This window comes from Odocoileus virginianus, chromosome 17 (assembly GCF_023699985.2).
Source record: "Odocoileus virginianus isolate 20LAN1187 ecotype Illinois chromosome 17, Ovbor_1.2, whole genome shotgun sequence".
Taxonomy (NCBI): Eukaryota; Metazoa; Chordata; class Mammalia; order Artiodactyla; family Cervidae; genus Odocoileus; species Odocoileus virginianus.
The window spans coordinates 52,613,182-52,628,257 of record NC_069690.1 but is presented as its reverse complement, the minus strand read 5'-3'; the positions used below and the strand labels follow the sequence as shown (position 1 = coordinate 52,628,257).

At 53.5% G+C, this 15,076-nt stretch overlaps 1 protein-coding gene and 1 non-coding gene across 4 annotated transcripts in view; both read right to left on the bottom strand.

The window, feature by feature from the left end:
- Positions 1-677: 677 nt before the first annotated feature.
- RNF157 (ring finger protein 157) overlaps positions 678-15,076 on the bottom strand; it is a 74,747-nt gene continuing 60,348 nt past the window's right edge. For 2 of the 3 annotated variants that reach the window (XM_020915557.2, XM_020915559.2), the window contains 6 exons: positions 14,711-14,822; positions 13,929-14,116; positions 13,581-13,646; positions 12,701-12,749; positions 10,035-10,145; positions 678-3,696 (listed from right to left, as the gene is read on the bottom strand). In XM_020915557.2, the coding sequence (XP_020771216.2) occupies positions 3,575-3,696; positions 10,035-10,145; positions 12,701-12,749; positions 13,581-13,646; positions 13,929-14,116; positions 14,711-14,822 (648 nt within the window). In that variant the 3' untranslated portion in view covers positions 678-3,574. Of the gene's footprint in view, positions 3,697-6,015; positions 6,057-10,034; positions 10,146-12,700; positions 12,750-13,580; positions 13,647-13,928; positions 14,117-14,710; positions 14,823-15,076 lie in introns of all 3 variants that reach the window. The other variant, XM_020915558.2, reaches the window with a different exon arrangement.
- On the bottom strand, positions 7,006-7,077 carry TRNAE-UUC (transfer RNA glutamic acid (anticodon UUC)). The gene has a single exon. It is a non-coding gene; the product is annotated as a tRNA-Glu (tRNA).

Sequence of the window (15,076 nt, the reverse complement as noted above, 5' to 3'; positions counted from 1 at the left end):
GGCACTTCCGCACGTTTCTGCGGCCTATCCCGGTCTCCCGACCCTGATTGTCGAGTGGTGCCCGCAGGCAGGTCTAACTCCCCGATGCCACCTGCCGCTTAGGTCCGCAGACACCCCCATGGCGGGAAGGGTAATCCATGCTTCCTGGTAAGCGCTCCCTCACAGCCCCATCCTCAGCAAGGTTCCCAGAAGTTGACATCCCAGAACCTACTTCGGAAGTGCCTCTCCCTCCCTTCAAGATAGCCTAGGAAGCTGAGCCAGTGGGTGGTACCCAGAAAAGCCATGCCCTTGCCAAATTCCCCTACCAGGATCATTTGCTCCGTTAATTTCACCAACCTTTAAGTGATGAGGACCAACAGCGGACTATAGTCCGTCCTCCTCCCTTCTCCCAGCCTCCCTCCAGTCACCAGCTTTCCTGCTCTTCAATTATTGAGCAGCTGCAGTTGGAAGTTCTCCGGTTTAAGGGCAGGGGGTGGGGGTTGAGGGGAGGGCTCGTTATCACGCCTTTGCACAGGAGCTGCGCCCAGGCCAGGGGACAGTCAACTCCCATCCAGAAACATGTCTTTCCCGATCCCTTGTCCTAGTTCACTCCTTCATATCCAGCTTGTCTTGAGGAAAAATAATAAAGTGTTGGAGAAAGTGAGACGGAAACTTTCACAAATAAGCCAGCTGCGCAGTTAACGGCTCTCCTTCCCTTGTCAACAGTTTTATTCATTTTTAAGAATCATGCAGCAATCCATAAATGTTGCATCCTTGATGTCCCCACTGTAGTGTGCCCACACGTGTACTCCGGGGAGTGAGGGGTACACAGATGGCACAACAGGACACACAGACTCCCGTGTACTAGGTGTGCAGATCCTAAAGCAAAGTGAGAAACCAGCATGCCGAGATCAGGTGGACAGGACACGAACTCTTCTCAGGTGAGATGGCTTACAGTGTGTGGATCTGTGCCCAGGAGATGCCTCAGCGTGGGCATGACCTCTGGGGGTGGGGTGGGACTGGGTAGGGGAAGGAAAAAGGGCTCGAGGAGGCCAGGGTCATGGCACCACTCAGAAGTGAGCTCACAGGTGAGTTCAGACCTGAGCATGGCAGGAAGGAACCCCAAACTCGGGAGTCTGTGCCTTCGTGGGAGAAGCCAGGCCCTGTCACAGGTTCTCTGGGTCACCTGCTTACAACATGATGGTATCCAGATGATGGCTGGGGCATCTGCCCTGTTCCCTGACCAGGCTGAAGACCAGCCTCTCTAGATGGGCTATTTCTAGGAATTTTTTTTTGCCCCCCCTCTTTGGTCAGACCATGTGACATGCAGGGTCTTAGTTCCCAGACCAAGGATCGAACCTGCACCCCCTGCAGTGGAAGTGCAGAGTCTTAACCACTGGGCCACCAGTGAAAGTTCTACTTGCCAAAGAGCTAAATGAGAGCAGAGAGGTGAGGGGCTTGGGGAGAGAGCAGGAACTGTCTTGAGAAGCAGGCATGAAGAGCCATTTCTCACCCAGGTCAGTCTTGGTTATGGAGCCAAGGCCTTGAGGAATCTCTCTGAGCCTCTTCCAGGAGAAGGCAGACCCTCCAGAAGGGGTGAAGACAATGGCTTCCTCTTAGGGTTCCTGGCCGCCGTGGCTCCTGTTTACTTGCCTCGCCTTCATCTCAAGTAACAGCACACTGTGAATACTACCTGCCGGGAAAGCAGGTGGGTCTGAATGCCGCCACCCCAGGCTCAGGGAGGTCCCCATTCCCTCACGTTTCTGGGGCTCAAATCTCAGGGAAATCAGGAAATGGGGTTATTGCTCAAATCTTAAATATGATAGGGGCCATACGAATGTTTCGGGGAGAGAAAGGACATGAAGTGGCGCCTGAAATGGCAGAGTCCGCTGCAGGATTTCAGAGAAGGTGGATGCAGGAAACTCAAGACAGAGGCAGAGATTCAGGCTTGGCTTGTGTAGTGTCTGTTGGGACTATAGGCCTCCCCACCCCCAGAGCAGGATGTAAACCACAGCCACCAAGCAGTGTGAGGGTCACCACCTGCCTGGCAGCGCAAAGAAACTACACGGAAGGTTCGAAGGGTCCCCTGGGCACTGGGCTCGCTTCGAGGCCTTGGGAAGGACCTGAAAAGCTCTTCGAGGGCCACAATACCAACTATTAATTCAGGTCATTGTGGTGGACGTATCCTAGGGCTCTGTCAATCATGTATCTGCCTTGCAAACTGTTGGAACCAGCTTTGCTTCCCAGTCTCAGGCTCCACTAACAACGACCTCTTCCAAAAGCTGGCAGACCATACACCTATCTGGGAGCCAGGAGGAATCCAGTGATAACACCAGTGTTGAGACACGAACGGTCAACAGCTTACAGTCTGGCCTTGCTGTTTCAGGGTGTCAGTTATATGTCCTACACAGGACTGGAGTGGGGTGGGGTGGACACATAATTTGAACAATACCTCTACATCTCTAATAAGCCTATGGAAGGTAGTACCCGCCTCCCAATCAGGCTCAGCAGATCTGGCGGGGCGGGGGGGAGGCAGGGGAGGACAACGGGTGGGGAGGGGAGCCCCCTGGACAACCCCTGGCCCCAGCTCAGCCCTTTCCCCAACTTACTTTGGGGCTCCTGGGCACCAATTGAGAATCAGCGGTCCACCCCCTTTCTCAACCTGTTTCTTCAAATATTTAAGAAAAGAGGGTGGAGATGGCTACAGTGGGGATAAGAAGGCCACTTGACAGGGCGGTAGTGATGAAATGTGATACCACTCCTAACATGTGCCCTAACATGTGCCTGGCACATAGAAGGGGTCAAATGGTTTTGGAGGTGTCACCATAGGTTGGAGTCCCAGGCCTTCTTGAGTGCACCTGATCATAAATAACCCTCCAGAAGGGAGCCATGTAACTAAGGGATTCTCAGATTCAAGCAAGATTTAGCCTCCTTCCTAAGCAGACAGACACATGAGGCACTGCCTCTGCCACCAGAAAGAAGCAAGAACTGTTTTCCCAACCAACCTTCCAGTGGTTGCCACTGTTTCCTGTCCTTGAGAAAGGAGCTCCTAACACTTTTTGAGGGGGAACTCCACTTCTAGTGCAATATGGCTTTCCCTTTTTGCAGGAGTCATCCCCCAAACCCCCACCCCGAACTGGAAGTTTCAGATTGGTCATGATGTCCCAGAGACCAGAAAATGCTAGCTGTTTGTAATGAAGTCACGCAAACGCCGAGTCCTCTTGGTCTACCCGCCTAAGGAGAAAAAAGATGCACAAGAAACAGCCGGTCCATGGGCCTCAGCTCCATTTGAAGGCCAAGATTCGGTGGAAACATTTTCAAAAAGTCTCTGCAGAGGGTCTCAGGAGCTGCAGTTCATCCCGTGGCTTTAGCCCTCAAGGAGCAAGGAGGCTTCTGGTCCCTTCTGAGAGGGGAAGGATCACGACTGCGGAAGAAGGCTGGGAGAAGGAGCAGGTGCCCTCAAGCATCCAGCTTGCACGTGGGTCTAAAGAGTCTCCACGTATCTTGCTGAGGATGCCCAGCAGGTCAGCAGTGCAGTGAGGCCAGGAAGGGATGTGAGGACAGGAGGAGGGCCCTGGTACACAGGCGGGGGTTCTCAGACGGCCAGAGGCCCCCACACACAGGGCCTGTCCTCGGGGTCCTCCAGGCTTCCGGAGGACAAGCGCCGGCGCTGCGTGTTTCGACGACTCACCACGTTGTCATCGGCCTGCCAGGCACCTGAGAAGGGAAAAGCAAGGTTACTCGAGCTGGACCTCCAGATCGGTCCAGATGGTGTCCCCAGCAGGGCAGCCTGGGAGTTCAGCACGAAAGCTGGCAGGCTGCCCTTTACTTGGAGCTCCCACGGTGTGCCAACCACAGCACGTGAGGCATCAGGAGCAGTGGTGCCCACTGGGCCAGGGACAGTCGCGGACACTGGGGCCCACAATGGCGGGACACACGGGATGGTCCCTGCCTTCTGGGACCTTGCCCTAGGACCCACATCTGTGTCTTTATTTGGTCTTAAAGTCTGCTTCAGTGTTACCGCAGACAAGGAAAAGAAATTGGGTCTAGCTGAGATTTTCGTGAGGCAGGAGGAAGTGGATGGGAGGGAGAACAATAGGTTAATTTGGGCCCAGAGTGAGAGTTTGCTGTGGGAGCCAGGGTGGAGCAGGAAGTGCTTGGCTGTCCAGAGGGTGCCAGGGGCCGAATGGCATGGGGGAGGACAGTGCAATGGCCATTCCTCTCTTTCTGCACCCAAACAGCCCGCTGAGGTTTGCTATCAGCTGGTGCCATCAACCCCAGGAGATGTTAGCCCCAGAGCCGTGGGGTCCCATGGGCACCACCCCCTAAACTCATCATCCTGTCCCCAGGCCGTGGTTCCTGCACCGGAAGCACCGGCTGCCCACGCTGGAAACGCCCACAGCCCTTGATCTGGGCTTTTCTCTCCTTTGTGCTGTGTATCCAATCACGATCTCTGGCTTGTTCACCCTCTGCTGTTGTGTAGCTGCTATATCATGTCCGAGTCGTTGTGACCCCATGGACTGTAGCCCTCCAGGCTCCTCTGTCCATGGGATTCTCAGACAAGAATACTGGGGCGGGTTGCCATTTCCTTCTCCAGGGGATCTCTCTGACACAGGGATCATCGAACCCAGGTCTCCTGCTTGGCAGGAAGGATTCTTTACCGCTGAGCCACCAAGCAAGTGCTGTTCACTCTCTGCTGCTGCTGCTAAGTCGCTTCAGTTGTGTCTGACTCTGTGCGACCCCATAGACGGCAGCCCACCAGGCTCGGTTGTCCCTGGGATTCTCCAGGCAAGAACACTGGAGTGGGCTACCATTTCCTTCTCCAATGCATGAAAGTGAAAAGTGAAAGTGAAGTCGCTCAGTCGTGTCCGACTCTTCACGGCCCCATGGACTGCAGCCCACCAGGCTCCTCTGCCCATGGGATTTTCCAGGCAAGAGTACTGGGGTGGGTTGCCATTGCCTTCTCCGGTTCACCCTCTAGTCATGTCTAAATCTGTAAGTCAGAAACCAGGTACACTCCCAACTTGTAACATACTGACTGTGTGACCCTGGGACAGGTCATTGTACTTGGATTCCCGGGTTTCCTGTCCATCAGATGGAAATGAGTACTCAGCCCCCAGAGTTGCTGGGAGAGCTAAGTGAGGCGACACAGCAGAGTACTGAGCAGGGTGCCTGACTCTTAGAATGTGCTTGGCTCGACAACCAGGCCTGCCCCCAGCCTTGTTCAGGTTCATCTCCTCCCAGCAGTCCTCCAGCCCACAGACTGGCTCCATCCATTCATTCCCTCCAGTGCAACAAGAAACTCCTTCCAGGGGAAAGGAGGAAGCCCTAACCCCCTGGAGTTAGGGAAAGCCATCCAACCTCTGGCCTGAGAACCTCCGAGCTGCCTCTCCCAGCCTGTCCCACACGGCCCCCTGGCCAAAGAGGGTCCAGCGTGTGCCGACTTGCTCCCCCACGGCCTGCACCACTGCCCCCCTCCTCATGCCGTGAAAATTGCTGAATCCCTGAATTCCTCCATTGCACTGTGACCTTCTCCTGGGCGGAGCCAAGAGCCACACCTGGCCCAGCAGGGGGCTCATTCCAAGGACGGAGCCCGTGACCCTGGACTGGGGGCCTGAGGCTCAGTATATTCTGTGACAGAGGCCACTCATGAGGGTCTGGAGTCAGCCTTCGGTTAGGCCCAGCCCAAGACAAAATCCTTTAATGGCAAAAACACTAGGATTAAGTGGATAGAAACTGAGTATTTCCCATAAAGTCCTGGTGCGATCATCCATCCTAAACCTCTGATACTAGCCTGCAGAGGTGGACCCCAGGCCAGAGGAGTCCGCAGGACAGAAAACTGTTAGGTTATCTCTCGCAGCCAGACAGAATGTGGGGGTCCCTATTCCCTGGGGGCACTGCAGTCTGGCGCCCTCTAAGGATGGCCCTCTAAGTGTGACTATGGCATGAAGAGTAGGCCAGATCGCCCTTGTAAGTTAAGAACCCCCAGAGAGAGTGAGTTGTTTGTTCAAGTATATAATTTGGTAGAACTCATACCTATTCCTCAATGTTTAGGGGGCAGGACTCCGGAACGGCGGCTGTTTGGTGGGAAAGACCAAAAGCAAATGGTAAACGAGAGAGAAGACACACAGACACACACGCACGTACAAAGTCAAAACGCCGTCTCTACACGGCTACCACCACCGGCCGCCAGGTCTGAATGCATGAGTCCTTGCTACCAACGCCACCGGTCCAGTTCCTGAGCCAGGGCGCACATATGGCTCCTTCCGAAACCACCTCAAGACTCAGACCTGAAGCCTCTGTGCTCCTGGGCTTCGTGACAGTACCCTTTCTTCTAAAAAGGGCCCCTGCTGGACCCTTGGCCAAACTTTGCTGCTGCTCGGCTCCTCCTGCTCAGAGGGCGAGCCTGGGTGCAGCAGGTAAGCCATTCTGTCCAGCCCTCAGCCAGAAAAGAGAGCCTGGAGATTCAGGGTCTTTCAGCAAGGATAGAGAAAGGTGCTTCTCGCTCAATTCCATCCTGGGGACTCAGAAATGGGAGAGTGGAGAGACCTCTAGAGGCAGATTTGGGAAGCACATCCAGGGTGCTTCTGCACACCCCTTCCTGTCTCTGAAAGTGTTAGTCACTCAGTCACGTCCGACTCTCTTCGATCCCATGGACTGTATAGCCCACCAGGCTCCTCTATCCAGTGGAATTCTCCGGGCAAGGATACTGAAGTCGGTAGCCATTCCCTTCTCCAGGGGATCTTCCCAACCCAGGGATCCAACTCCAGTCTCCTGCATTGTAGGCAGATTCCTTACTGTCTGAGCCATCTTCCTGTCTCTGCCCAGCCACTAATTAAATATAAGGGCTGTAACAGTTCCGACCATCCTGTAGGGTCTCTCCAGGAAAACAGGATGTTCATTTCAATTTTTCCTTAGTATCTGGGAAGTGTAACCCTTCCTTAGTCTTGGGTTATTTGAGGTCTTCATAAGTACTTTTTTGTTTTCTTCTTTTCTGGCCATGATGCACAGTTTGGGGGATCTTAGTTCCCTAACCAGGGATTGAACCTGGACCATGGCAGTGAAAGCGCCAAGTCCTAACTACTGGACCACCAGGGAATTCCCTCCATAAGTATTTTACATTTCCTTGGCGATGCCCACTCCTGTACAATGCAGTCATTTAAAAACATTTGTATTTCCACTAAACCATATTATCTTTGCTTTTCCCCATCACTCCCCAGAGGCATTTTCACAGAACTGTCACCGGTCCCCTGAGTACTATCCTGCCACTTGTGTGATACGCCATCATATTCCTTGCAACCACATCTACCTAGCATGCAATTCTAATCTGCTCGCCACCTACCCCTCTCAACTCAGATTTCCTCCCTTTGAGAATCTTTCAGAACAACCTCATAATATACCATATTCTCACTCCCACCCTTAGTTTTCGGGTCCAAGAAGATCCAGAAGCTTCTTAGAGAAAAAGGGGCTGGATTGACACAGGTGCTCTCTCAGTGTCACTCCCACATGGGTGATCAGAGTGGGGAGGATGGGGACGCGAGCAGTCCTAGCCATCAGCTGGGGATCCTGGCAGGGTACGTGTGTGGCGGGGGGCGCTGGACCATGGGTATTCCCCAGTCTCTGCTTCTCGTGGGCCCTCCGTGAGGGGACTAACATCCTTGTAAAGAGGGAGACTCTCGAAGAGTCCGAGAAGCTGTCCTGGCGGCCAAGCCAGCCTGCAGTACCTCAGTCATAGGGTGGAACTCAGAACTTCCAGCTGAGTGTGATGAAGTCTGTCTATTCCATGGGACCTACCAAAGTGGGTACTTCTGTCATTAACCCGACAGCTCCTTCCAGAGAGTTCCCAGCACTTTGCTACCAGTGTGATGCTAACAGTGGAACTGGAGAAACATGTACCGAGGGAGCAGATGCACTTGCCCTCTCCCATAAGAGCCCTTGAGACCTCTGGGTGAGGCGATGTAGGGACCCCCTCGAGCACTTAGGCCTGGGCCCAGAGCAGCCATCCCAGCCATGTGCTTTCACACGGCCCGGACGCTGCGCTTGGTTTAATCTGAGAATGGCTGGCTCCTGAGATCACCATAAGGAATCCCAGGTCTCACTCCCCTCCTGCAAGCCCACAGTGGAATAAAGATCCACCAGCAGGTTGGCCAGAGGGAGTTAGGGAGAGGAAGAAGCAGACAGAATGGGATCAGTTTCCACCGGCATGGCTGGCTGAAACAATTCCCAGCAGCTCCCTCTGCCAAAAAACAAGGGTGGAAATGGGGGGGGGGGTCCCCGGGGGGAGGGAGGAACCTAGACTTCTCTCTTAAAGCCCAGGGGGCACAGCTGCTACAGACACAGGGCAGAGATGTCATCTTCCCCAAAGTGAAAGCGTTAAATCACTCAGTCGTGTTTGACTGTTTGTGACCCCATGGACTCGCCAGGTTCCTCCATCCATGGGATTCTCCAGGCAACAATACTGGAGTGGGTAAGCCATGCCCTTCTCCGAGGGATCTTCCCGACCCAGGGATCAAACCTGCACTGCGGGCAGATTCTTGACCATCTGAGCCACCAGGGAATCCCTGGTCATCTTCCCCAACTACTGACCAAAACAAATTCTTCCCGCAACCTTTGCCCCGGATGCATCCATTTTTGAGGAACAGGGATTCATCTATTCTCATGAAATTTTTTTTTCCTTGAAAAAATCCCAGAATGTGGAATATAGGCCCTTGCCAGTTAGGAACGGAAGCCTCGGCAAGAGTCCCTCGGGTGTGCGCACGCCCAGCAAGCTCGGGGTCAGGCACGAGTGAACATGAACTTTCACAGAGTCTGGATAACAGAAATGAGTTTCAAAATAAATAAATCGGACAGACTTACACATTTGGCAAAAAGACATGAGAAACACAATGACAGACAGAAGCCAGGTAAGGAGCGGGAAGGCAGGAATGAAGCGGACCCTGGGCCCCAGCCGCTCCCGGCACAGACTTGGCAGGGTCAGCGCTAAGTGGGGAAGGACCGGAGGGCCCTTGGGAAGGCGACCCTGGGAATTACGGCTTCCCCTGCTGCAAGCCTGCTCGGGGCCAGAGGGGTGAGGACCTGGGTCTTTCGCAGGCTGATGGAGAGTGGCAACCACAGAAGGCTGTCCCTCCAGCCCCATAGGCACGTCACCAAGCAATTAAAGCACTGGACCCACGACAAAGACGTGGGTGTCCTGAAGCGAAGGAAGTCTTCATTTCAGGGCACTTCAAAAGATTACAGAACCACGCAACGTGAAGGCAATCTCTGCTGTGAACCCAGGAGAGGCAACGTCGACTTAGATCACTGGGCAAGATGTGGCTTTAGAGGCCTGTTGGTGGAGCCCTTAGTGAGCAAGGAGCAGAGGGACCTCAGTGCCTGGAGTGTGACCGACAGGTGAGCTTCTCCGGGAGAATGTATCCCAGATTCAGTTAAGCATCGTGGGAACACGTCAGGGGCACCCTGATGGCCCTGATCGAATTTAGAGTTAAGGCTCCAGGGAGAGGAGGCACCCTTGACCCCTGATCTCTCCTCTGGGATCCACATCCAGGGAGCACAAGGCAACTGGTGGTCACCCAGGCCTCCCTGGGTCACAGAGCCACTCGCTCATCTATAAAACGCTGACTCTCAAATTCCTCTCTGATCCTAATGATCCACGCTCCTCTGGGGAGTTGCAAGTTCCCTTTTCAAGGGCTCAGGGCTCTCTAAGACTTTCTCGAAGAGGTGGTGTCTGCCTCCAGTGCTGCTGATGGAAGCAAAACGTGGCCCCCTGCCATGGGATCTGTAAGATTGTGATGGAGGCGCCCTGTCAGGCCAAATCGGAAGGACTGGGAGGGATTTTTGCCCCTTTTCTTCCTGCCCTAACAGTCTCGCTCAGAGCAGGGGTCTCTCTTTGCTCAAGGACTCTCCTTTCAGCAACCGGCTTCCAGCATCTTAACAAAGCCCATGCCTTCTTGCAGGAACTCCAAGGCGGGAGGTGGGTGTCCCAGGGTGAGAGCAGGGGTGCGAGCAGGGGAGGGAGCGTCTCCCACCAAGTTCATGTTCAGCAGACTGCCACTCACCAGGTAAGCAGACCTCAGAGCACAGCTTATTGTCCAGTGCTTTCACGCTGGCGATGTCAAAGTCATTGTTATTGTCACACTCCATACCTAGAAATGCGCATGTCCTCTGGCCTGTAACGGAGTTAAGGCAGTTAGAGAGGGGCTGGCTGTGTTTTTTCTCTGCTTTGCTGTCCTTAAAATAAAAATCTTAAGGATGGAGACAAAAAAAAAAAAAATCATATCATATGTTTTAAAAAAAAAAGACAGTAATTAAGTGGGTAAAGAGTGGACAAAAAAAGGAATCAAACTGTGTTCTCCTGCTGTCCTGCTGTTTCTTTAACAGGCCCCTTTCCAGCCCGTGTTCCTGGGAAGTCAGACCCTGGGGAGGGCTGCAGGATGTGGGCCCAGGCCCAGAGCAGGACTAAGTCAGGCTGGGAAGAGCTGGGGGAGCCACCGGGAAGCGACTCCGCCTCTGGCGCGTGACTGTGGGTTTGTATGGGGTATGTTTATGACCACAAGGCTCTGCGAAATGACTAATACATAAAACAGCAATTAAAGCTCTTCGGTTCCATAATTTTGCCCATCAAATCAAAGAATCGCTTAGTTCACAAAATTACAATTTATTTTCTGATGAGGCTTAATTTGTTATTCTGAGTACGTTTTAAGGCCACAGTCCCCAACCTTTTAAGGGACTAGTTTCCTGGAAGACAGTTTTTCCACATACCACAGGGTGGTGGGGGATGGTTTCAGGATGATTCAAGCTCATTACATTTATTGTGTACTTTTATGTCTATTATTACATCAGCTGCACCTCAGATCATCAGGCATTAGATGCTGGAAGTTGGGGACCCCTGTTCTAAGGGACTGACACGGAAACCTAGAGTCACGTAAGATGGGGACAGTTTTAGACGTTATTTTTTTCAAGACTTTCCCCCTTTTTTTTTTCTTGGTGGAAGGGAGAGGAAGAAACATACAGCTACCGTGCTGGGCTCTGGAATGTCAGGCGGAAACCACTTGCTGCCCTGCACTTCCCAGAGGCTAATATTCTGCGGGGGCGACAATCACAATGGGGAACTCCAGTCCTCAAGACATCCACCGCAGCGCCCAAACCCCGCTGGGCTGGGGCGGAGGCGCAGTCTGGGCCGCCACGCCCCTCCTCCCCGGCTCCCGTCCCGAGTGCGTGCGGCCCCCGCCCGCCGCCCCCGCCACGGCCAGCGCCAAAGCAGAAGCGACGAGCACGACACCAGCGTCCAGGCTGGGATCCGGGTCTGCTTTGGAGGTCGCCCTTCCGCGGAGGCGCCTCGGAGCAGCGGAGGGAAGAGACACCGGTTCCTGGGCCGCCGGGTCCTCCCCCCCCCAGGTGGGAGTCCCAGCCCCGCCCGATCCTGCTCCCTGCTCTGCCTGGAGCCCCCTCTAGGCTTACTAGAAACAAAAGTCTTCCCCTGAAAATATGATTGACCTTGTTTACCAAACAGAAGGAGTCGCGGATGTAGAAAGCAAACTTATGGTTGGGAGGGGGAAGAGGTGGAGGGCTAAACTGCGAGATGGGGATTGACAGACAGGCACTGCTATATGTGAAACAGCTAACTAGTAAGGGCCTACTGTATCGGACAGGGCACTCCACTCAATACTGGGTAATGATCTATGTGGGAAAGACTCTAAACAAGAGTGGCTGTACCTATATGTATGTATGTAATAAAATATACATGACACTTATTACATCTTGTACATATATTATATATTGTATATATATAGTACATTGTACATATATATTGTGTACCTATATGTATGTATGTATACAATAAAATATTATACATGACACTTATTATATCTTGTACATATATTATATATTGTATATTTATAATATATTGTACATATATATTGTGTACCTATATGTATACAATAAAATATTATACATGATACTTATTAGACCTTGTACATATATTATATATTGTATATATATAATATATTGTACATATATGTTGTGTATATATATCTTGTACATATATATTGTATATATATATTCTATATATATATATAATGGATTCATTTTGCCATATAGCAGAAACTAACACAACATTGTAAACCGACTACTCCAACTTAGGAGAAAAACCCAGATATAACTGAGGCCTAAGTGACAGTAAAGAGAATCGCCCCCATAGCTTAGAGGACGCTGGCTGCCCCGAGCTGCCGCAGTCTCCCGCAGCCTTCACCGTGCCCCCTGCTGCTAAGGCCCCTCTGCTACTATAATAGCAGCCCTTTTCTTCACTAAAGCAAAACCAGACCTGCCTGCAGTCCTTCCCAAGCGATGTAAACTGCCCTCTGCTCCTGCTGCAGCTTAGCTCCAGGGCTGCCCGACCAGCTCCAGGAGACTCTGCTGAGAAGCTGAAGCAGGAGGGTGCTGGGAGCTGCCCAAGGAGCTTCAGAATCTACTCCATGTAGATGGAGAACCACCTGAATGATATCTTCTGCAACCTTGGCCCGGGGGCCCGGAAAAAGCTGGGAAGGCCACTGAGGTCCTCGGATACCCTGCTGGCTTTCTGACATTTCATCAAGAAGACAACATGTCTCCAAAGCCGCACCCTTGAGCAGTGCCACCCAGTCACACCGGTGCCCCTTTCTGTACCGTTTAGCGAATACCCAGGAAAGAAATATGATAACAGGGAGCCAAAGACCAGGTCTTTTACCATCTTCCTGTGTGGGCGATGCGTCCTCTTCCTCTAGAACATCGTTCCCCTAGGACAGAAGGAAGGCGCTATGAGTCCAGAAAGCAGTGACATGAGTGTACTGAGTGGCCACAAAACAGCGCCAACCAGCCTCCTGGCCTCTATGCGTTTCCCATCCACATAAGACGGCTCAGAGGCTGAGCAGGGCAGATTTTGCTTGGTGAGGCAGGATCGGCCGGCAGGGACCAGGTCTGAGGCACATTACAGACGGATCCTAGGACTCTCAAGAATAGTCTTGGTAATGGTTTAGCTCACACTGTCTCTCTAAGGTGGATGTCAAAGTTGTGAATTGGAAAAGCAAACTGTGAGATCAAAACACTTTCAGAAATTCCTTAGGATCCCAAACCCTGTCCAGATATGCCTTTGAGAACTTGTGGCTCAAAAAAGAGGTCTGGCATCCCCACTGTGAGCCGAGTGCTCCTATACAACCCCACAGCTGGGTCCGAGCACTTCTCATGTTGAATTACAATCCTGACTCCTCCACCGGATGGAGCTCCTGGATGGGTGGAGTGGGTGGGGGGCAGGCTAAAGCCACGTCACTTGGTCAGTGTGCCCCCACTGCCAGGAAGCACCCGTGAGCCGGCTGTCCCGGGTGAATACTAAGCGAACGGAGGACAAACACCCTCTCGAGGGTCTGGCCTAGAAGACTTCTCTCTAGAACTTTCTCCACGCCTATTACACTGAGACCAGTGCCCTCGCTATTCGGGGCAGTCCTTCGGCTCTGCACCCGCCTCTTAACAGGCTTCTTCCAGAACAGCTCCCATCCCATTCACACCCTCTGCCAGCACTGAAGGCCCCTAGACTGGGGAGGGGGCACCACCGTCCTCCGCCTGGCTGTTACCTCTGCGTCCTGCTCCTCGGCGGCGAGGCCCATGAAGTTGCAGTCTGGAGATGCTGCGGGCGTCACCTGCAGAAGAGCGGCAAAAATCAAGGTGCAGATACCACCAGCTCACCTCCCCAGCTTGCCTGGCAGCAAACCCAAACCAAGTCCTCAGGACAGAAGTGGTGCCAAACCAAAGATCAGATACGAGGGCATCTTTGACTTAAGGACGCGGTACCCTGTTTTCTGAGGCTCCCTTCCCGAACACCGGGGGGGCTTTGTGATCTCCCTGGCAGACCCTGGATTGAGCTGCTTGGGATGAGCCTGCAGAACCAGAGAGGCGAGAGCCATCTCTTACCCCCCGCTTACCTCTTCTTCATCTGAGGGGGTCCTGCTGGCAGCCCGGGGGGAGGGGAGGGCCTCCCCCTCCTCTTCCGTGCCAGGGGCGATGTAGGAGCCGGACATGGAGGAGACGGTGTCGGTGCTGATCTGGGAGTGCTGGCTCTGGGACGACACCATGGACATGACCGACTGGGCCAGGCTGCTGCTGGCAGGGTCTTTGGAGACAGGAGTTGGGGGAAGGGGATGGAGATCAGGCACGGCTGCTGTGAGTTCCCTGGGAGTAGGGTTCTCTCCCCACACCCGGGGGCCGTGAGGACCATGGCGGCCTGGCCTTGCCCTCACCAAATAGGGTTTAGATGTAAGGGTTGCCAACTCCTTTATGCTTTGTTTAAGTTTATTTTTTTTTTTCTTTTTGGCCATGCTGTGGACCATGCAGGATCCTGGGTCCCCGACCAGGGATCAAACCTGAGCCCCTGGCATTGGAAGCTCGGAGTCTGAATCACTGGACCCCAGGGAAATCCCTTTCCTTTACGTTTTAGAGCTCCGAACTCAACCTCAGGGGTGAGGGATTTGCTTTTGCCTGTTACGATGTTAAAAGAAATCTTACAACAGTAGGACTGGGAGCAAGATACCTGCCTTCCCCCTAGCTGGGTGGCAAGACCACCCTCTCGTTGTAAGACACCGAGTCCCACTTCCCTCTCAAGTTGGGCCCTACTTGGTGCGGCCGCTGAGGTATCACTTGGCTGCTTCCCCAGTCCATCCCAGAGGAAATACTAGAAGCGTCACGGACTCCCGCCCTCCTCAGGTACCTTCTGGGGAGGAAATCGTGGAGGAGAGCGGGGTTCCCGTGCAGGACGACTGGTCAATAGCTCCTGACGATGACAGGGTCAGGTTCTCACTTTCTGGGGTGACACCACATTCCTGGGGAGAGGCAGAGTCGGAGGGAAGGGGTCAGGGCAGGGGGCCCGGGCCAGGGATGGCGGGGGCTGACATGCGAGGCAGGGCCGGCTTCTCCTCTGTCCTCACTTCTATGCAGCCCTGACCCGGGGTGGCTGGCTGTCTCCCCGGGGAGGTGCGAGCGCCTCCTGCCCGAGGCCCAGCATCTGCTGGAGCCACACAAAGGCGGCAGCTCAGATGACCCAGGTCAGCTAGCAGCTGTGACACGGGGCACCCCA